Source organism: Echinops telfairi, unplaced genomic scaffold, assembly GCF_000313985.2.
Source record: "Echinops telfairi isolate 266 unplaced genomic scaffold, ASM31398v2 ScPeMD7_7415;HRSCAF=8453, whole genome shotgun sequence".
Lineage (NCBI taxonomy): Eukaryota > Metazoa > Chordata > Mammalia > Afrosoricida > Tenrecidae > Echinops > Echinops telfairi.
In genome coordinates, this window is record NW_022111315.1 from 990,242 (window position 1) to 1,012,792 (window position 22,551).

The window sequence follows — 22,551 nt, forward strand, 5'->3', positions numbered from 1 at the left end:
TTGGATATATGTGTTATATAATATATAAAATATAAATATACAAAAGTTTGAAGAGAAATACGCAATCTTGATTTCCTCTGGAAGTAGTGCAATAGGTGATTTTAATTTTTCAACTTTCTTATTTTTCTGTATTTCCCAATTTTCTATAAAACTAAATATGGTACTTTGATATTTAGGAAAAGTAAATATTATTTGTGGTGGGAGCAAGAGGTTAGCTGAATAGGATGGAATCAAGGGCAGAAACAAGATGTGTATGTGCGTGTGCATGCACACATGCACACACACACACACACACAGACAATATCCTTCCATTAATCATTTTCTTTTGGAACTAATCACCCAGTTCCAAATAAATCTACTTTATTTTCTCCCAGCCATCATAACCAAAAGTAGACCAAAGCAGCCTTGGCAATGCCATACCAAAATGTAAATATAGCACATCTACCATATTTCCCTGATCTGTCTTACAAGGAATTTAGCTCAGTCTAACATAGCTTGATTGACCTTGGTGAACAAATACTGGATGTTCCTAGTGCTCACTGCTTCTTTTACTGAATGTTTACAAAACACTCTGTAAGAATCTATTGGGTAATTTAACCAAGATTTGCAAAATTCTCCTTTTAGAAACTCAAAAGGACATATACTAGATCCCTAATGTACATATATACACAAACATGCTAATGATTTTTTAGTCTGTTCAAATTTTATGTAACTTAATTTCAATAAATAAACTCTCAAACTCTCTAGGACCTTTGCTTTTTAAGATCTAAATTCAATTAAACGAGCAAACAGAGGTCCTTTTTAAGAGAATGAAAGCTTTAGCATAGGAAAAAAAGAAGGGAAGACAAGGCCCCTTTATTAAGGAAAGACTATTATTAACTTGAGATTATATGATTTAAAAAGAGATTAGGTACAAAAGAGGAACTTGTAAGTTGAATTCACAAGATCACTCCCACTTATACACAGAACTAGAAGTCACATTAGAGATCATTTTGCACAGTTTCCTAATTTTATAATTCAGAAAATTGAGCCCCAAATAGGGTGACTGGCACAAGATCATCCAGGTACTTAAATATGATATAAAAATCTAATGTAAAAGAGGGCAAGAACTTAGGACCCTGGCTTCTAGTCTAAGATGAGACCCATAGGATTTAAATAATATTTTTCCCTTTACAGAAAAGGAGCAAAAATGGTATTTGTTAATTTCAGTGGCATTAAATTCCAGAAAAAGATTATTATAAGGTGTTTTAGAATGGTAGGGCCTATTGCTCTGCTGCTTTCTATTTCTCTACTTAAACAATTACTGTCATGGAATATAAAACCAAGGCTTAGAGCAATAGTGTAAATTACCAGGGTCAATATTTCAACAACACATTAAATTCAAAAGAAATCTTAAAAAGCTATAATTAAATAAGAAATAGTGTATTCTCATTGCTATATTTTATTTTTTTCTTTCTACTCCATCCAAAGAACACATACCAAAGTCCCTAAAATTTTGTCCAAAACCATCTAACAAGGACAATACAGTCCTGTCTAGCTAGGTTCAAAATGCTTTCCAAACCCAGCTACCATGCCTTTGGGCTCCATGGAACATAGAAAAGCCCAGCACAAACACACACACTAAATATGAAGTTTTTCTCCAGAGGGTACAATGGAAAATTAAGTTCAAATTTTTAATTCCAAGTTTACAAAAAAAAAAAAAAGGATGAGCCGAAAGGGTACAGCCATTTTTTGGGGGAAAATTTCTCAAAATATTAAACATAGAGTTATCTTATGATTTAGCAATTCTACTCTTAGATATGTACCCAAGAGAAATGAAAACAAATGTCCAAAAAACCCATGAATGTTTATTATTCATAATACTAAAAGAAACAAAACTAAAAAAATTTTTAATTAAAAAAAAGAAACAAATGTCCAATGACTGATGAAAATAAAATGTAGTAATCCATATAGTGGAATATTATGTGGCTATAAAAAGTACTGACTCATACTACAACATGAATGAACCTTGACAACATTATGCTAAGTGAAAAAAGTTCATACATTATAACACTCTATCTGAACTGTCTATAAAAGACAAAGCCTTACAGACAGGAAGATTAGTGGTGGCCATGGGTTTAGGAGTGGGGCAGTGGAGAATAACGGCTAAAGGGTATGGAATTTATTTAGGAGGTGAGCAAATATTCTCAAATCGATTGTGGTAATGTTTGCATTAACAAACATTTGTAAACATTCTTTAAAAAAACTGAATTGTACACTTTAAATGGGTGAATTGTATGGTGTATGAATTTCAATAAGGTTTTGGTCAGGTCAGCATTTATAGCTAAAACTATCCATACCAAAGCCTAAAGCCCTTTCAGCACACATTTCAGCAAAAAGAAAGTAAGTAGTCCTTTATTAGTGCATGGCTCGGGGTCCCATCAAATCACCAGAGTGAATCACTTGAGTAACAACAAGTTCTTTGGTTTGAGGTCAATTTGGAGAGTGACACAATCAAATCAAAAGAATGATGAAATAAAAAATGAATTACAAATAATAAACACATGAAAAGTGCTCATGAGGAAGTAGAAAAATTTGAACCCTCATTTACTGCTGAGGGAAATGTCAAGTGGTGCAGATGCTGCAAAAAATAGTCTAGCTGTTCTTCAAAAGGTTAAGCATTGAGTTACCCTATACTCTAGTAATTCTACTTCTAGGCATCAATACAAGTAAATTAACTACAATGTCTGCACACACACTTGTACACCTATGTTCATAGCAGCATTATTCATAATAGACAAAAGGTGGGAAAATTCCAAATGTCCCTTAACTGATGCTAATTGGATAAACACAGATAAACAAAATAGGTATGTCCATGTAGTGGAATATTAGGCAACCCAAAAAAGGGATAATTCCCAATATATGCTACAACATGGATGAACCTCAAAAAAAATTATGTCAAGGAAAAGAAGCCAGACATAAAAGACAATATTTTGTATGATTCCATTTACATTAGATGTCCAGAAAATGAAAGTAGATTCGTTTCTTTCAAGGGCTTGGGGGAAGGGGACAGGAGTAGTAGCTAAAGAGCATGAGTTTTCTTTTTAGGGTAATAAAAATGTTCTCAACCTGACTGTAGTGATGGATGCACAATATTCCAAAATCCAGTGACTTACATACATTAAAGGGATAAATTATATTTTCATAAAAATGGCAAATAAAATTCCATTTCACTTGAAGAAATGAGAAATACCTACCTATTGCATTCATATCTTAAGCCTGCACATATCTGCTACCAAGTCAAGTCAACCAACTCCCACCTTTTGGCTCTCCCTGGGGTTCCCCCAACACCCTGCCCCAGTAACAGTCCCTAATAGTCTTCCTAAGCCCATTTTGAAAGATTTTATAAGAAAAATATTGAATGATGCAGGAACTATCAAGAGAAGATGGAAAGAATACAGTCCCTGAACCAACAAGAACTAGTCGGCATTCCACCATTTCACGAGGTAGCATATGAGTAAGAACCACTGGTGATCAAGGAAGAAGTTCAAGCAGCACTGAAAACATTAACCAAAAAAACAAGGCTCTAGGAATTGATGAAATAGCAATTGAAATTTTCCAGAAAGCTTAAGAAGCACTGGAAGCACTCACTGATCTATGCCAGGAAATTTGGAAGACAGCTACTTGGTCAACTGATTGGAAGAGATTCATATTCGTGCCCACTCCAAAGAAAAGTGACCCAACAAAATGCCCAAACTATAGAACAAACTCATTGATACTGAACACAAGTAAAAAATTGCTTTAAGAACCTCCAACAATAGTTGTAGCAGTACATCGACAGCAAACTGCCAGAAAGACGTTCAGGCTGGATTCAGAAGAGGATGTGGAACAAAGGACATCACTGTTGATATCAGATGAATCTTAGCTCAAAGCAGACAATATCAGAAAGATGTTTACTTGTGTTGCATTGACTAGACTATGCAAAGGCATTTGACTGTGTGAATCATAATAAACTACAGATAACCTAGAGAAGAATGGGAATTCCAGAACACTTCAGTGTACTCATTTGGAACTTACATATGGATCAAGAGGCAGTTGTGCAAACAGCAAAGGGGAATACTGCATGGTTTAAAATCAGAAAAGGTATGTATCAGGGTTGCATCCTCTCATCACACTTGTTCCATCTGTATGCTGAGCAAATCATCAGAGAAACTGGATTTTATGAAGAAGAATGTGGCATCAGGATTGGAGGAAGGCTTATTAACAACCTGAGGTATACAGATGACACGACCTTGCTTGCTGAAAGTGAGGAGGACTTGAAGCCCTTGCTGATGAAGATCAGGGACTGTAGCCTTCAGTATGAATTACAACTCAATGTACGGAAGACCAAAAATCCTCACAACTGGATGCATAGGTAACAGCATGAGAAATGGAGAAAGGGTTCAACTTGTCAAGGATTTTGTTTTGCTTGAATCTATAATCAATGCTCGTGGAAGCAGCAATCAAGAGCTCAAAAGTCTTACTGTAATAGATAAATCTGCTGCACAAGACCTCTTTAGAGTATTGAAGAACAAGGACTAAGATGGGCCTGACCCAAGTCATGGTATTCTCCATTGCATCATATGCATGTGAAAGTTGGACACTGAATAAGGAAGACTGCAGAAGAACCAAAGTATTTAAATTGTGGTGCTGGAGGAGAACATTGAAAAATGCATGGACAGCTAAAAGGACAAACCAATCCATCTTGGAAGATTTATGCTAAAAGTGCTCCACAGGGGCAAGGATGGCAAGACTTTGTCTTACATACTTTGGACATGTTGTCAGGAGAGACCAGTCCCTGGAGAAGGACATCTTGTTTAGTAAAGTGGCAAAAAAGAGGAAGCCCCTCAACGAGATGGATTGACACTGTGGCTGCATCAATGAGTTCAGGCCTAGGAACCACTGTGAGGATGGTACAAGACCAAGCAGTGTTTTGTTTTGCTGTGCATAAGGTCATCATGGGTCAGAGCCAACTTGATGGCACCTAACAACAATAAGAAACGTATTTTCCTTCAGCCGGAGAGGGGATTTCCCTCGGGCTTCAAGCAGACTTTCTATCCCCAGGTACTTCATCCTTCAGTGCAGGACTTTGTGGCAGTCAGTACTAAAAGACCTCCGGAAATTCAACTTCCAACTCTGATTCTGCCCCTTTCTGACTCAACCTCTTTGACTTTCACCTCCTTCATCTGTAAAAGAGCAACAGTCATGCCCTGCATAACATCTGTCCAGGCAACTGCATATATTCCTATGTCCCATAACGCTATAAAAGAGTACAGAAAGTATCACCAGAGAATGGAATGTAGCAAATTTAAAAGCATGTGACATGCGTATCTCCTGTCTCTTGTATATAAAGTGACTGGGTAATAAACCAGCCTAATTCACATTGGGCTGCAATTCACAAGGTCAGCAGTTCAATGCCACCACCCCACTCCATGAGAGAAAAACAGGGCTTTCTACTCCTGTAAACAGTTACAAAGCCAAGGGGGTAGGTCTACCCTGTCCTATAGGTTCATTACGAGTCAGCATCGACTGGATGGCAGTGGGATTTTGAGTACAGCACATAACCTATAATACGTCTTGACAGTCATAATAAATGCCTATGTTACTGGTTTATGTATGTACAGTACCACACTTTCTCTATAAAACATTACCATTTAACATTGTATGCTTCTGCTAAGAAGCAGCAGCACCTAATTTTGTGTATCACACATCTCTTGAATGTGGTAGCATTATCTCTAATTTTCTTCAAAAATACTACTGTGAAGTGCATCATGGCTCCAAAATGCAGCAAAACCAGTGGTAGAGATAGCAGCAGCAAAAGGTAAAGGAGAAGTATTGATTTAGAAGTGAAGCAAAAGGTGGAAAATCAGTGAATGCTATTGTGCTTGCAATTTAGGCATGCCACAATAAACAATTCCAAAGATCTTCAAAAACAAATAAAAAATTCTCTAATCTGTTCAAAGGATCCACACTTTGAAAACTACAAGGCTTGATGATGGTAACATAGGTACACATATGTTTGATACAATTGATGTATGGAATGTTATAAGAGCTGGAAGAGCCCCTATAAAATGATTTTTTTAAAAGAAAGAAAGAAAACTACAAGGCTAACAAAAAATATGGCAAGGTGCTTTATCATAATAGAAAAACTAAGGCTGTGGATTGAGGACCACACAAAAGTGAATCCCTCTGGGTAGTTGACTCTAAGGCACAAAAGCTTGATGCAAGATGTTTAGCAGGAAAAGCAAGACCAGATTACAGAATGGTGGTTCACACAACATCCAAATCATATAACATCCTATTTCACAGAACATACCATGGACATTAAGCAACACATGATTCTAATATCACTTGTCCTCTATGGATGTCCTAAAGATCAATTCAAAAACCAAACCATGTAACAGGCCCTGGATCAGGTGCCAGCAAAAAAAAAAAAAGGATGAATACAATATTGGCTATCCTCAGAATGTTAACAGTATAGAAATGCTATCGATAGGAATTCATTTTCTTTCTCCCTTATCATATTATTTTAGGGCAGTAATCAATTTAAGACAGTTTCGTAGTTAATTCCAACTCATAGAACCCCTATAGGACAGAACAGAACTGCCTTCCCATGGAGTTTCATGGTTATAATCTTAAGGGGAGCAAATAACCAGATCTTTTTTGCTCCCACAGAGCAGCTGGTAGGTTCAGACCACTGACCTATTATCCAGATGGTTTAACGGTCCACCTTGTGGTTCACAGCTGAGCATTTTGCCATTGTGCCACCGGAAAAGTGATTACTTTTACATCCTGCATTCTGAGAACAGGGAAAGATGGAGATGGCTATTTAAACGTTATGGGGAAAATGCTTTTAGCATTGAAACACTGATCCCTAACTCTTCCAGGCCTGACTTGAACGTGTTTCCATAGTGAAAATATGCTTATTCAGCTGCTCTCTTTCTCTCTCTCCCTCCCGCCCTCCCTGTACCCTAACCTATACGGGCTTACATTCTGTATTTACAATTCCACTTAAAAATACTGGTCATGAAGGATCAGTTCCCAATTTAGTACTTTACTAATCAAGTTCTGGTTCACCGCCTGATTTTTGGATCATGCTGTACCCTGAAAACAAAAAAATGCACTAGAAAAATAATAGCTCCACTTATTTATAAACAGAGGCTGACACAAAGCTACTAGTGGAGGAAATGGAGGCGACTGAGCATAAATGAAAATGTTATAAGTTACCCATCCTTCTCTTGATGGAACGAGTCACAGAAAAACATTTTTCACTTTAGAATAGATTTGAAAAGGCCTTTGCCAAAAGCCAGTTTTTTAAATTTTCCATTTGAATTTTAAACAGGATTATACTTGCCCAGGAACCTCAAGCTATTTTTAGCTAATAGGTAAGATTACTCTGTCCATAATAGTTTGGAGCAATCAGGAGTGAAACAGTATCTCTCACTTTATCATTTAGCACCTAGATTTCTCTTTTAATATTTTACAAAGCTTCATCATAAATGTACTCATTAAGCACTCATACTAGGCATAATACAAATTCAAATAGAAAGTCCTGGCTCCTATATTTCAGTATGGGTTTAATCCATTTTAAGCAATCCAGATGTACGGATAAATCTCAAGACTAAAACATTCGCAACAAGTGGCCACCCAGTCCCTAAGTGTCCAGAGAAGATACATTGTGGAATTGTCCTAACCCTATAGCCATTCCAATGCTTGTACCCCCTTTATGTATTAAAAGAAGGAATCAAAAATAAACTCACTGCCATCGAGTTGACTTTGACTCATAGCAACCCTGTAGGTCAGGGTAGAACTGCCCCTGTAGGTTTCCAAGTCTCTAACTCGGTACTGGAGTAGCATCTACTCTCTCCCAAAAGAAGCAAAGGTAATGAAAATGATCTAAAATTGATCATAGTAATAGTTACCCAACCTTGTGAATATACTAAAAGCTACTGAATTGTTAAGTGTGTATGGTTATCTGAATGATATCTCCATAAAGATGCTTAAAAAGAAAAAAAGAAAACACAGAAAAACCTGTGTTTACTCTGATAGTTCTAATTGGTCAAAGGTCATTTTTAAGCTTGCATGCTATAGAATATCTAGCTAAAGGCTGTACTGGTTTGGCTGATTTGGCACCTCGTAGCCACTGTGGTGATCACTGATCCTTCGTGTCCATCATCCTTTCTCTCTTTCCCAAACCTCTTTTCTGTCGCTCCTCCACCTAAACTCTGTCTTAGGTGTTTCAGGTATTCACAAACAGCTTTGTCTCAAATGATGGGATCGAGTTCAAATAGAAAGACCTGGCTCCTATATAGCAGAATGGGTTTAACCCACCTTAAGCAACCCAGTTATCTTGGGATCAGGATGAGAATGAAACCAACAGTTGACCCTTTAGGCAACTTTCCCTCCATGACCTTAAGTAAGTCCTTGCTCTGTTCCAGTCTTCACAAGGAGGGATTGGACTACATGACCCTTTGCACCTCTCACAATGTGTAGGTAAGGAAAAAAATCCGAATAATGAACATTTATTTGGCCAATAATATACAAAATCTGTCTCTGTCATTTCAGCCAACAGACATAGATTTGGATTACAGTGAACCCTCGTTTATCGCGGTTAATCGGTTCTAGACCCTACCGTGATAAATGAAATTCCGCGAAGTAGGATTCCTTATTTGTAAATCAAATATTTTCGTAGTTAGAGCATAGAGGACATGAAAAAACACCCTTTAGTCACCATTACACTCGTATTACCCAATTTATTAAACGAAAAAGGGAAAATACAGTAAAACATTTTGATGTTACAATTATCATTTATTATTTATTATATTATTTATGGCATCAAGCGTGTACAGTATGAGCCAATCAGTGGCAGTAATGACAGAGCATGCGCTGTTACGCAAAAACCGCGATAGAGTGAAGCCGCGGAAGTCGAAGCGCGAAGTGGCGAGGGTTCACTGTATTCCCTTTTAAAACATCCACCATGATGCAATTCTCCAAAGAACAGTATTTAATGTCTTTATAAAATGAATATCATGGAGTCTTTATTTTTTAAAACTAGCACTTTATCAAAGAAAATTCAAAGCCCAACTAGGAAGGCTTGATGGTACCCCTGGATCAGTCTCCAGGATTCCATTTGCAAATGAAAAAAAAAACCTTTTCGTTATTAGGGCCCTGTTGGAACTACTAAACCAAAGAAAGAAGTTAAGACTGGAAGGTAAAGCTTTGACGACAATGGTCCAAGTAAATCCTAAGATTTCGTTAAGAAAGGCCCTGTTCAGCAAGTGGTAGAAAGACTTAAAATATATAACACTGCACCTCAACATATTACTGATGCTCACTCTCAAAAATACATTCAGAGAGCAATAAACACTGTACGAATTCCCCCTTAACCTAGACAACTTGCAGCTCTTTATGCAAACCAAGGACATTCCCCAACAAAGCTCAGAGAAATATGTAGTCATCAGTTGCCAACATACCTCCAGGCACTCTAAGTTCACATTATTTCCATGACTTCAACCTCAGGGAGCAAAACCGAAACACGGGAATTCCTATACACACAGAAACACGCGCGAGCACGATCGCACACAAATCACAAACACAAGAAACCATTTCCTTTGCAGAACCTTACGTTTTCAAGGTTGTAGGTATGCATTGGCTAAATATTGATTGGTAATAAAAACCCCACGGTTACCTCTATATGAAGAAGTAAACCACACGGAAAATATAAAATCACCCCTACGGTAAGTTCCTTGTCATTAAACACCAAATGTGAAAAGAAATAGCTCGAAGTGTCCAGTTGCATCCCTCTTTCCCATGATCTCTGACCAACAAGCTGTGGGCTGACCTCCCCTACATCTTCAAATAAGGTCAACAGGCCTCCTCTTCCTTCCCTTCGGGTGCTTGGGGTGCTAAGCAAAGCGGATGGGGAGTGGGGCCAGAAACCACAAAGGTAGACGCTTTTCTTTCCATTCAACTTTACAAAACCGGGCTGCCTGCCTCCTGCTTCACATCCTGGAACCGGAGCACCTGCCAGGAAAAGGTCCTTTCTTCCACTTTAGGGCCCTCCTCCCCAGGGACCAGGTGTTGAAGGAGCCCAGGCATTGCAGTCCAAAAGGACAAAGGCTGGACTAACCTAGGGGAAGGTGAGCCGATGTAAGTCGAGCCCACGACGAAAACCCTTGCAAACAAATAGACGTAGTGGAGGGGCAAAGAGAATACCAAGTCAATCTCGGGTGGTCGTAGAGCTTTGGTGGTGAAAAGCACGCGGGGGAAGGGAAGATGTAGGCACAGCAGAGGGCTGGAAAGGGGCTGATGGCAAAATTGCGGCCCTGAGGCAACAAGGGGGCGCGTTTCGTGTGCGGGTAGAGATGATGGCCAAGAGGTATAGGCCAGGCAGGGCCCAGCCCTGGAAGGCACCCTAGGGGACTGGAAGGCGGTCCTCGGGTGAGGGGGGGGCTCCAAAGGTTGTAAGCCACGTGAGGGTGGGGGTCGAGGGCACCGGTAAGGCATTCGGGGTAGAGGGCAGCATTGGGGGCACAGTGTTGGAAAAGAGAAAGGCCGAGAACAGAACCGTGGAGAGGATAGGGGGAACTGTGATGGGGCCTGACCCCTGTCCACCCCACCTCACCTGGCGCCGGATCAGAATCCAGGTCTAGTCCTGAGAAAGCGCAAGCTCCGTACAACCCCGCTGTCCCGCACGAGAGACCACGGACACAAAGCGGGGCGCGCGGGAGGAAGGAACAGGGGAAAAAATGGAGAGGGGGAGGGTAAAAGGAGGAGGAGGAGACGCCTGAGGCGCGCAAGGGGAGAAGGAGGGGCAATCGCCACTCTTCGCTTGGGTCAGGGGGCGGGGCATGCGCCTGGAGGCCAAGCTCCTCCAGCCTATAGTCACTCAGCAGGCCAGCTGTCTAGGGCGTGCCTTTCCACAGTTTACCTCGGCACCTGGCCCTCGGCGGACTCCAGCCAATCAAATACCTTCCACTGCCAACCTTGTCCCCAAACCTGGGAAATGCTCACACAGAAAACAAAGCAAGCCCCCTGACCCCCGCGGGGGAAGGGGGTCTGCTCCAGGTCCTCCACCCCAAAGGATAGCATCACCTTTCCAACGCTTATGCGTCTTTCACAGTAACCCTACTGAAGAGAGGAGAGTAGGGATTTGGCCCCACTTCTCTTAGGTCGGGACTTTTTCTCTCCAGGTTCTTCTAATCGACAGCTACCCTTCCCCGGTACGGAGGCACACTCCCCAGCTCTCACCTTAGAGCCCTGCATCTCCCCCTCCCCTTTTTCCAGTTTCCTCAATCTTCCTGTTTAACTTCCTTAGGCTGCTGCCCACTGCTGGCCTTCTGTTGCATTGCAGCCCTGATCAGCAGGCTCTGCAAAGCCTGATAGATGATCCCGAGCTGATCAAACCAACCTCCTCTGTTCAAAATGAAAACCAGAGGAAGAGGTGACTGCACGAGAGTAAGAACTAGAGTAAGAGGGACTTGGTCAAGTGTCTTTTTTTAATCGATGATGGCAAAAAAAAAACACACCCCAAACTGGCACATAGAATTCTAAACTCCCCAAATCATCCCTCCCCGCCCTCCCTTCTCCTACCTTCAGGTCTGTACTGAGCCACAATGGTGACTGACTGGCCAGCCCGTTTCAGAGCAGCTGCAGCCTGCTCGTGAGTTGCATTCCTCAGGTTCACTCCATTCACCTGTACAAAGAGAGAACCAATGAGCCACTCCCCAAACAAGAAAAGAATCCCCTGTGTGTCAAGAGAAAGCGATGGGTCATCCATCCCTAATCCTATTTAGATTCAAACCAAAACTCACTGCCATCGAATCAATTCTGACTCATTATGACCCAAAAGGACGGAACAGAACTTCCTCTGTGGGTTTCCTAAAGTGTAAATCTTTACAGGAGTAGGAAGCCACATCTTTCTGCCATGGAGCACTTAGTGGATTTGAACAGCTCTCCTTATAGTTTTCAGCCCAACTGGTAGCTCACTAGACCACCAAGGCACCTTTCTCAAAATCCCATCCTTGCACTTAAGGATAGAAACCTAAAGAAATGCAACACTTCTAATGCAATACAGGTAGTTCCCGACTTATGTTCCAACGATGCAGTTGTAAGGCAGTTCTGATGTAAGTAAAATACCTCTTTTTTTTAAAAACTGTTACTGCTTTAAAAAAAGAAGAACATTTGAGATGAGCCAGTCAGGGTGCGATGTAGCGATGATGAGAAATACAACTTTCCTCTAGTTCCTAAATGTTTCCTCCCTGCTCCCACTACCACGACTGTCTGGCTAGACCAGAGGAGGTACACTGGTATAGATGGGAACTGGAAATACAGGGAATCCGGGACGGATGAGCCCTATAGGACCAGTGGTGTGAGTGGCGAAACAGGGAGGGTAAAGGGAGAATGGGTAGGAAGGAGGGAACCGATTACATGGAACTGTGTGTGACCTCCTCCCTGGGGGACAGACAACCGAAAAGTAGATGAAGGGAGACGTCGGACAGGGCAAGATATGACAAAATACCCATTTATAAACTATCAAGGGCTCATGCGGGAGGGGGGAGCGGGGAGGGAGGGGAAAAATGAGGACCTAATGTGGGGGGTTTCAATGGCGAGAAAATGTTTTGAGAAACGATGTACAAATGCGCTTTACACAATTGATGTGTGTATGGATTGGGATAACAGTTGTATGAGCCCCTAAGAAAATGTTAAAAAATAAAATAAAATAAAAAATATATAATTAAAAAAAAAACTAGGAAAAAAAAAAAGAAGAACATTTATTGAAGTCTTAAACAGGACAAGGGTAAGACAAAGACAAGGATATATTAGCCAGATGTGGGAGACAACTAATATGAGATTGTAATGATGTCCAACAGCTTGCTGATATACAGAAATTTAAAAAGGACATGAGAGGTCAAGGAAGACAATCACAAATGCATGGTTGGCAGATCAATATATCATAATTACAGGTGGGATTATCAAAGGGGGAACGGGGTCCTGATTGGGATACATACATTGTGGTAGACAAAGGAGTTTACAAGGTTGGTCCAGGGAACTCCCCAAGGCAGTCAAGGCATGACTTCTGACTGTGCAATCATTGTACAGTGTGTTATTTCCTTTGATTATCGATATCTTTATAAATTTGATCTTTATCTTTGGGGATTGGAAACATTGCCTACAAACTTTTAGATATATTTTAATACATGCACACCTGTGTTTTTCCCAATTGTCTTACCATAGACCTTAATGATCTTCCTCTGAAGATCAGGGTCTATAGCTTTCCTTGCCTTTGTTGTGATTAGCATGACTTCTTTTGCAAGACATATTATGGAGGTTTTAAGCAGTGCAGTCATTACAGCAGGAGGAACTTGAACTTCAAAATAACAACCAATGTTTCTGATTATATGAAATGCTGAATAAGATCAAGCTATAAGCCTGTTCTGCATTGAAATTAGTGTCAGTGTCCTAACATTAAAGTCAGAGTTGGAACGGCTATCAGGTGCATGTGCACTTCAGTTGTTATATGTCTTTAGAAATGAACATTGCCCAGCTTCCTATCCATCGCTACTCTTGACACTGACTTCATTACAGACAAGGCAATATTTTGAACAGTAAATTCTAACATTGAACATCTGCTAGTGAATATCTGAGAATGATAACATCAGCAAATTATACACACTCCAACATTGTATGTTGTTCATATTACTGAAGATATAAAACAAAACAAAAAAACAGAAGCAGATGGTTGTATATGCACTTTGTTATAATTCAAATGTGTTGTAAGTTGGGGATGGCTGGCAATTAGGGACTACCTGCAATTATTTTTGAGTGGATCAACTGCCAAGGGTCAAGAACCAAGGGATATTTACTTTTTGAAGGATATCTATCTAGTATTGGGCTCTGTCCCTAAGGATGTCTATAAAGAGAATTTAAGTTTTCTCTAGCTCTTAGCCCTTCTCCCATCTCAAGAAAAGTTCTTTAGAGAAATTAAAGTCTCCTCTCCTCCCTTTTAGATTAGTACAGCTCCTATCCCCTCGCCCCTCCTTAGTGTCCTCACCGATAAGATTCGGTCTCCCCTGCGCAGCTCTCCACTCAGGTCAGCTGGGCCTCCTGCCAGAATGAAGGAGACAAAAATGCCTTCTCCATCCTCTCCTCCTACAATGTTGAATCCAAGGCCTGTGGAGCCTTTATGCAGGATAATCTTGCGGGGCTCTCTGGAAGGAAAAGAGTGGAAGGATCGGGACAAGTTAGAGTGGCTCTCAATCTTCCTAATGCTGTGACCCTATAATACAGTTCCTCATGTTGTGGTGACCCCCAACCATAAAATTACTTTTGTTGCTACTTCATAACTGGAATTTTGCTGCTGTTATGACTCAGGCGACCCCCGTGAAAGGGTTGTTCGACCCACAAAGGGGTTGCAACCCACCGGTTGAGAACCGCTGGTGTAGTAGATGTAAACTTTTGACACTGTAAGGGCAAGTTTATAAAAAAGATTTTACTTGCCATAGGAAGCCAGGACTTAGGTTCCTATGTATGACGTCCTGATCTTCCTGCTCTCTCTTGAAACCTGCTTGGCTTCTGTCTTCTGCCAGGTGCCAAGTTCTAGGGGTGTTCCCCCCCCTCCCTCCTTCCTGAGGGCTGAAAATTAACTTCCCAGGCCCCGATCCTGTCAGGGCAACAAGCCCATGCCATGGGTTCTAGAAACCAAATCTTATAGCCCACTTGCAGGTCTGCTTCCTCCCCAGGTTTTCCTGTGTTATCAGCTGGTATGGTAGAACCTGGGTCATAAGAAGAGGAACCAGTTTGGATCAATGAAACCACCTGAGGTTGACTGCACTCACCATCTACAGAATTGATGTCCTTACACATGTTCCTCCTCCACAGGCTCAAAAGTCCACCTGTTAAATATGACACGCACATCCTACCTTCCTACAACATAATTTATTCACTAATTCCCATCATATACCTTTGCTAGGTGATGTGGGAGACTGAGATCAAGCAATCCGAGGTCTCCAACAGGAACAGTAGGCCTAACTGAAGAGAAGAGACTAGCGCATGAAAAGTATGACTAAAACAAAATCTTTCTAAAGAAGTCCTCTGGAAGTGGTCACTGTGTTATCAAGGAGGAGGGGCCACATACACAACCAAAAGTGTCTACCTAGCCAGTCGGACTCCCAGTCCACTCTCAGGGCCCACCACCTTCACTTGTAAGCACCTGTCATCAGAGGTGCCCCCAGGGGCAAAGTCTCTTTCTCACTGTCCTCACTCAGTTGGGAGGCTCTGTCTCCGAGTTTCAGATAGTCTTCCTCACAGTCCTCCACTTTTCCTACCTTGCAACCCCTCCAGAAGGCAGGCAGCAGAGTGGCCAGGCCCACCTCTGTGAAGCCTTTCTCCAGGCCAAGGCCGAAGGGGAGGCCAAGCCCAAGGTCAAGCTGGAGCCTGAGAACTTGTGTGCCCTCTCCATAGCTCCTCTGGCTCTTCCCAGTCTGCCTACCCTTCTAGGCTCCATGGCAGTTTGCACAGCAGTCTACCAGGCCCCACCCGACAAACCTGTCCCCTGGAACCTAGCAGGCCAGACCAGTTCCATGGCCGCTGACACTGCTGTTGTGGCCCCTGCTGCTGCAGCCGCCAGAGTGGGGTGGGGCAGCTCCCTGAGAGGCCACCTAAATTCATCAGCCCACCCACCCCACTCCCGTGCCCCAGTGTCCCACCAGCTCCATACCCTGAACTGCTTTCTTCTCTAATTTGAAGTGAGAGCAGTAGGGAGGGTTGCAAATACATCAGGGCAGAAAACCCTGCAGCTCCCAACCCCTCAGCCCCTAAAGCATCCTCTCCCACCACATTCAGGTCTGGTGTCAGACACTCAGCACTCCCCCTGATGGCAGAGCTTGTCCCAGCAGCTATCTCCGTCCTTCCCTTGGGCCTCAAGGACTAAGAGAGGGCCTCAGATCCAGACTGCAAAGATGCTTGTGGCTAGCCAGACGCTTCTCCCTCTCCTCTTCCATCCTGGAGCTGAATGAACTGGGGGTGAAGTCTTACCTGGTGAAGTCCTCCTCGGCCAATATATGCCTGGGGATAGGAGAGTAGCGGGCTGGAGGAACCTGAGGAGGAGCAGGATAGCTGACTTTGCTCTCAACAGCCCCAAGATAACCCAGGCTGGAATTATGGCTTATGTGGTTGTCAGCCAGGGGAGTAAAAGCTAGAATCCAGAAAAAGAGAGAAATATTCAGAGACTGCTCCAGGCAGTCTACTCACCCCCCTCCAAGAACTTTCACACACACACCTCCTCTCAAATCCAAAAGAGACCCAGGGATGCCAATTCCTCAGGCCTCTCCTCCCCACTCCACCCCTTGCCCCTGGTTCCTCCTCCACAGACCCTTTCTGAATCCTGAGCTCACTCCCGTGAGTCTTAGATTACAAGGAACTATATGTGACCTCCTCCCTGGGGGACGGACAACCGAAAAGTGGGTGAAGGGAGACGTCGGATAGGGAAAGATATGACAAAATAACAATTTATAAACTATCAAGGGCTCATGAGGGAGGGGGGAGCAGGGAGGGAGGGGAAAAATAAGGACCTAAGGCCGGGGGTTTAAGTGGAGAGAAAATGTTTTGAGAATGATGAGGGCAATGAATGTACAAATGCGCTTTACACAATTGATGTGTGTATGGATTGTGATAAGAGTTGTATGAGCCCCTAATAAAATGATTAAAAAAAAGAAGTGAAGTCAAAGTAGTCTATCACAAACAGCATGACTGGAGATGTCACTAATAATAATCTCTCACATCTCTATAGCCTAACACCATTTTCGAAGATTTCTCGTCCACGATCTCATGAGATCCTAGTAGCAGGGCTATGAGGAAGGCAGGATGTTTCACATTAGCTCCTTTTTGCCACAGAGGCCATCAAAGCCCAGGGAAAGGGGCTTGTCCAAGGTCACCTGACTATATGGTCCAGAGCTGCCATTTGGACCCAGTTTGTTTTTGTTTGTTTTTTCTGAGCACTACTCCTCGGCTCTCTTTTAACCAGGGATATGAATCTCTTCTCCAAAAAACCACGAGCAGGGGTGTGAGGCCAAGGACAGCTGGATGGTACATACTGCTGGCGTAGTCTGGGGGTGCGTACATGTCGTTGAGGTGGAGGCTGCCTGGCTTGGCCACCTTCAGATAGACCATATCAGATGTGTTCTTCAGGGAGGCCACTGCTTCCTCATGCCTCACATCCTGTAGATTAGTGTTGTTCACCTAGAAGGTGGGAAGCTTTAGGGATAGCCATGGGAAAAGGGAGAGGCTCCTCTCCAGGGAACCCTGAGAGATGGCCTTTTTGTGAGATTCAATAGTGCTCTAAGAGAAGTCCAAGTATAGTGGTGTAAGAAACAAAAAAGCATGAGGTAGAGGGTACCGCCACCCCACCCCCAGCCCCGCCCGACCCAGCCACCAACCCAGCCATGGAAAGAACTAGAGTCTTGGTGTCTCGGTAAATGTGACTCAGATGATGCTCTTGAAATGCCTCATGTCTGATCCCTGAGTGAGGTTTAGGTGGATAAGAGGGTTTGGGAGCTCGACCTCCTCACCCTGTCATTTTCACATCCTGATGAAAGCAGTCTTACCGCCAGCAGTCGGTCCCCAATCTGCAGGCGTCCGTCTTTCTGTGCAGCACCCCCCTCAATGATCTTGGTGATGTAGATGCTGTTGTCTCCTGGGATGTGCTGGTTGCCAATACCCCCTGCAATGCTGAAACCCAGGCCTGAGTGGGAGCCAGCGGGGAGTAGGAAGGGGCCAAAAGGAGAGATTAGTGTGCTCATTCAATCCCATATCCACCCCCAGCCAACCCTTCCCAGCCAACCCACTGGCCTCACAGGAGTTCTCTCAGGGGTCATAGGTCAGAGAGGATAAGACCTGAGGTCAAGAAAGAAGGCCGTGAGTTGGAACAGGGGGAATCAGGCAAGGAGTAAGGCCAGTCCCTTCCACTTCCTATGGGGTCAGGCAGGACCCAGGGCCAGGAGCTCTGGTCAGAGCACAGGAACCCAGACAGCCGCACCTTTGGGCCCTTTGAGCAGGTTGACCTCCATGATGGTCTCGGGTGGGGGCTGTCGCCTCCGCACCACCAACCGCACCACAGGGCCTGCCTCCTTCAGCGCCTCCACCGCTCGGCTGTGCACCACCTCTGACACGTCCACCTCATTCACCCGCAGCACACAGTCATTCACCCTGCAGGGGAAGGCACAACACTGCGCCACCGCCACTCCACCCCATGCCCCACCTTCTCCCTTCCTTTCCTCATCTCTCCTCCCCTCCCCCCCACCCTTCCTCCCTCCTCTGTCCAGTATCCCCCCTCCCCCTCCCCCTCCCAGATCTGATGGAAGGGTCATCTGCCAGGTGGGCCCTCCTCCCTTCATCTTCATCATGCCCCTGCTGCCCCCACCCTACTTCCAAGCCACCTCACCCCAGTCTCCCATCCATGGCAGCGGCTCCACCAGGAATGATCTTGGTAATGAAGATGCCAGGGTCATCAGGGACATGTGGGTTGTCGATGCCACCTGCAATGCTGAAGCCCAGGCCGGAGTTGCCCTGCAGAAGGGGTAGAAGGTACAGTCTGTTCACTCAGAGTGGACAAAGGAGGATTTCTGGTGTCCACTTTCCCCTACCTCCAAGGGGAGGTTCTCCAGGTCTTAAGGACCATGGCAGGCAGGGTTACATGTCATAAACCTAGTGGCTTCACAATCTGTGCTGTCCATTTTGGTGTGGGAGATTCGACCAAATCCATTTCTTCTCAGTTCCCCAGGCATCAGTGAGCAAGGTCAATTAATATGTGTTAGTAGCTTGAGTGATTGATATAGTGGCTCAGCCTAGGAGGGCCACTGTTCCTCCATCATTTCAATGTAGGTCCTGCCATGAGTCTTGAAACCAAGGTTCAAATCCTCCTCTCTCCTGGCCCAACACCCTTCCTTCCCCTGTAGTCCGCTACCCACTGACAGACTTACCCGCTCAAGTACAATCTCCTCATACTTGAACATGCCATCACTGCCATTCACCTAGGGGAAGACACAGGTAGTTCTCTGAGCCTACTGACGCCCCGGCCATATGCTCCCTTGTCAAGCTGCCTTCCCCCTACTCCATCTCCCACAGAAGAGAAAGGCAGAAATCTATCCCAAGGCACCTCTTGGTCACAGATAGGCACAGACCGACCCCAAGGAAGACATCCTTTTCCCCTGCTTCCAGCCATGTCAGGCCAAAACCCAGCTGCTTGTGTAGCCCAGATCAATTGCCTGGGACTGAAGTAGCCAGTGGTGCACTCATGGCGAGGCTCAGCTCCAGGGCCTCAGGGTTCGCTAGGAAGGAAGGATGCAGGAGTGGCCTGAGAGGGATGGCAGAGATGGTGAACCGTGGGCAAATCATGTCATACTCAGCATCTATAGGAGGTACCCAGTGACTTGAATAGGAATCCTCCCTTCTCTTCCAAACCACAGGTCTCCCTGACTTAGGGTTCGGACTCCTACCACATCAAAGCTGGAAGAGCAGTAGGCACCATCTTGTTACAATATGTCACACCGAGACCCAGAAAGCCACATGGGATGTGTCGAAGGGCACGCTGGGGAAAAGTGGTAGAGCAGGGGCTAGGACCGAAGAGATTCAGGTCCTCTGCATATGCAAGCAAGCCGTCAAGACTGTTGATGTTTTGGTGGCCCAGCCATTCCCCCAGCAGAGCATGTGGAAAAGTGGAAAGTTGCCCTTTTCCAGAGCACTTCATGATCCTCCTTCTACACCTCCCTCTGTGTTCCCAGGCACCCAGTTCCTCGAACAGGAAGAAGGAATCAAAGTGATAATCCGTGTTCTACAAGAGTTGTTTGTTTTTAAAAATCCCGAACTCTTCCCATTTCCCAGCACAAAGAGCCTTGTCATGATCTGGCCCAGGCTGGGGGGTGGGGGATGAGAGGAGACAAGCTAGTCCATGAGGGGGACACTGGAGCAGAACCTGTAGCCTGCAACCGTCAGTGGCCATGGAAGAAGAGGCAAGAAATGGAAGTGGAAATACTGGCTTGGTCTGTTCAAGCCGCAGAGGTGGTCTCCCAGACAGGATACATATGTGGCCATTTGTCAACTGAAAATGTGATTCTGGACAGAAAAGTAGCGCCTGAATACTGTCTTCCACTCTCGTCCCCCAAAATGGAGGAGGAATGACTAGCAGCCCCTTTTGCCTTTCTCTCCTGGCATCTTAGCATCACCTCCTCCCTTCCTTCTCTGCCTGTGCTGACCTTTTTCTGCCCTCAGCCTACGCAGGGGTCCTCAAACTACGGCCCGCGGGCCACGTGCGGCCCGCCGAGGACATTTATCCGGCCCGCCGGGTGTTTTTGCCCCATTTGTTCTTTCACTTCAAAATAAGATATGTGCAGTGTGCATAGGAATTTGTTCATCGTTTTTTTTTTAACTATAGTCTGGCCCTCCAACGGGTCTGCGGGACAGTGAACTGGCCCCTTGTTTAAAAAGTTTGAGGACCCCCGCTAGTGAACAGGGGCTCCTCTGTGTGCCCCTATTTTTGTCATCTCTCCTTCACCTCCCCTCCACACAGCTTTGGCTTTCAGAAGCAGAGAGCAGGAGAAAGGATGAGGGCTAGTCATGCCTCCCCTATTTCTGGGCCTGGCCCCAGAACTTTTTGCCCTGTAGCCCTGGGGATTGGTGAGCATACTCCAACTATAACCCTATCCTGCTTTTGGATTCTAGGAAGAAGAATTGACGACCCTTCTGGGACCCATAACCCAAACATCTGCCTGCAGTACCATGCAGACACACACACAGGCCAAATGGTACTCATGTGAGTCTTGTATGTACCCAAGTCTGAAAAGCCGAGCCTCAAGCCCAGATCCTGTGGGACCCAGAATCTCCTGTCTCCAACTAGTCTACACTCCAGTCCTTCCCATAACATTAAAGGGCTCTTCTCCTAGGGATGGCTCTGGCAAAGAAACATTGGCCAACAGACCCAGCCCAGGGACTGGCACCTGTTTCCCGGTTGGGCAGGGCAAGCGTGAGAGAGTATTTTCAAGGTGGGAGTGAGGGAGGGTGACTCTAAGGCAGAGGGACAAAGAAATAAGGGAGATAGGCTGGAGAAGGCAATGAACTAAGATGAGAGACAGAGGAAGTAGAAAGTACGGACAGACCGAAGGCCAGAACTGAGGACTTCTTTCCCCAGGAAGTCCCCACCTTTGCTTTCGAGAGAGAGTACATCCTATCCCTAGAGGAGGATGGAGGATGGCCAAAACTGCTATCAGCTTAGGGCAGTCAACACTTGCCCTCAATAGCAAAGCCCCCTTTCTCCTTTCTCCCCACCCGAGGGGTGGCAGAGCCAGAGAGCCAGAGAAGCCCTCCACCATGCATGCCAGGGGCCTGCCTCTGCCGGCCCAGCCTCCATTTTGCTGCTTCTCCCACAGATGCTCCTTCCATTTTCTAAGCTGGCAATTTCGCCTGGGCTTGGAAGCCGGAGTTGTGTCCAGCATGCAGGGGGCTCCCAAGCTATGCCAAGTCAGGGCTGGGGAGCCAAGTCCTCTGACATCTGGGGGTATCCAAGGAGGACATGCTTCACTGGGGACAGTCCCCGCACCAGGGAAGCTGTGCCTCTTGCCTGACTCCAGGCACCATGCCTGGTCTGGAGCAAGGAAGCCTGCTTCAGTCCGCCGCCCCCACCCCAACACACACACACACACACACACACACACACACACACACACACTTCAGAGCAGCTTGGACAAAAGAGTCCATCCTTCCCTTAGCTCTTCAGCCTTTCTTGGGACGTGCCTTTCACCTCCTCCTCCTCTCCCTTGCCTGTCAAGTGCCTCTCATCAGGGACATCACACACACACACATACACACACACACACACAGAGGCACACGGATGCACACATTTGCAGCCACATGCCTACACATATGCATGTAACAATACACACAGGCAAACACATCTATCCTCACATCCTTATTGACAGAGACACCTGCACATCCAGGGACAACCCACATGTCCATGTGCACATTCACACACAAAGGGGCTGAGAGGAAGAGGGTCTCATGGCACCAAGAGATGAAGCTAGACACACAGCTCCTCTACATAGCTTCATAGGAGCTCCATTGCCTTCCTCTACACATCCCAACATACATATACACATACACACACACATGTCCCCCCTACGCAGAGCACCATGCCCCCTCCTCCCTTCCTGTGGAGACACACCACACACAACCCCCGCAAAACCTCCCGCCCCCTGCCAGACACAGAGACACTGCTGAACCCCCACACGAAGACAAACCCAATTCCCCCACACAGGAAAATTTGTCTCTTCGCCATACCTCCACTCCCTCCACTCCTCCCACCCAATGCCCTCCAAATGGAGACACCCGCCACAAGCCCACACCAAACAGAAACCAGAGAACCACACATTCCCAACGCTTCTCTTTGCCCAGCTTCAATGCCAAGGCTCAGAGTTCATGGCCTTGGAGCTCCAGCTCCCCCTGCTTACACCCTAGGCTTCTAGGCCCCCCACTTCCCACCCTCAC

General features: G+C 45.0%; 1 protein-coding gene across 5 annotated transcripts in view; it reads right to left on the bottom strand.

Moving 5' to 3' along the window:
* DLG3 (discs large MAGUK scaffold protein 3) overlaps nt 1–22,551 on the bottom strand; it is a 95,172-nt gene that overhangs the window by 71,819 nt on the left and 802 nt on the right. For 3 of the 5 annotated variants that reach the window (XM_004716685.3, XM_045296980.1, XM_045296978.1), the window contains exons 2-9: nt 18,996–19,046; nt 18,458–18,582; nt 18,053–18,222; nt 17,622–17,758; nt 17,112–17,256; nt 16,054–16,213; nt 14,072–14,228; nt 11,611–11,713 (exon numbers count right to left, since the gene is read on the bottom strand). In XM_004716685.3, the coding sequence (XP_004716742.1) occupies nt 11,611–11,713; nt 14,072–14,228; nt 16,054–16,213; nt 17,112–17,256; nt 17,622–17,758; nt 18,053–18,222; nt 18,458–18,582; nt 18,996–19,046 (1,048 nt within the window). Of the gene's footprint in view, nt 1–10,642; nt 10,738–11,610; nt 11,714–14,071; nt 14,229–16,053; nt 16,214–17,111; nt 17,257–17,621; nt 17,759–18,052; nt 18,223–18,457; nt 18,583–18,995; nt 19,047–22,551 lie in introns of those variants that run through there. The other 2 variants (XM_045296979.1, XM_004716686.2) reach the window with 2 other exon arrangements.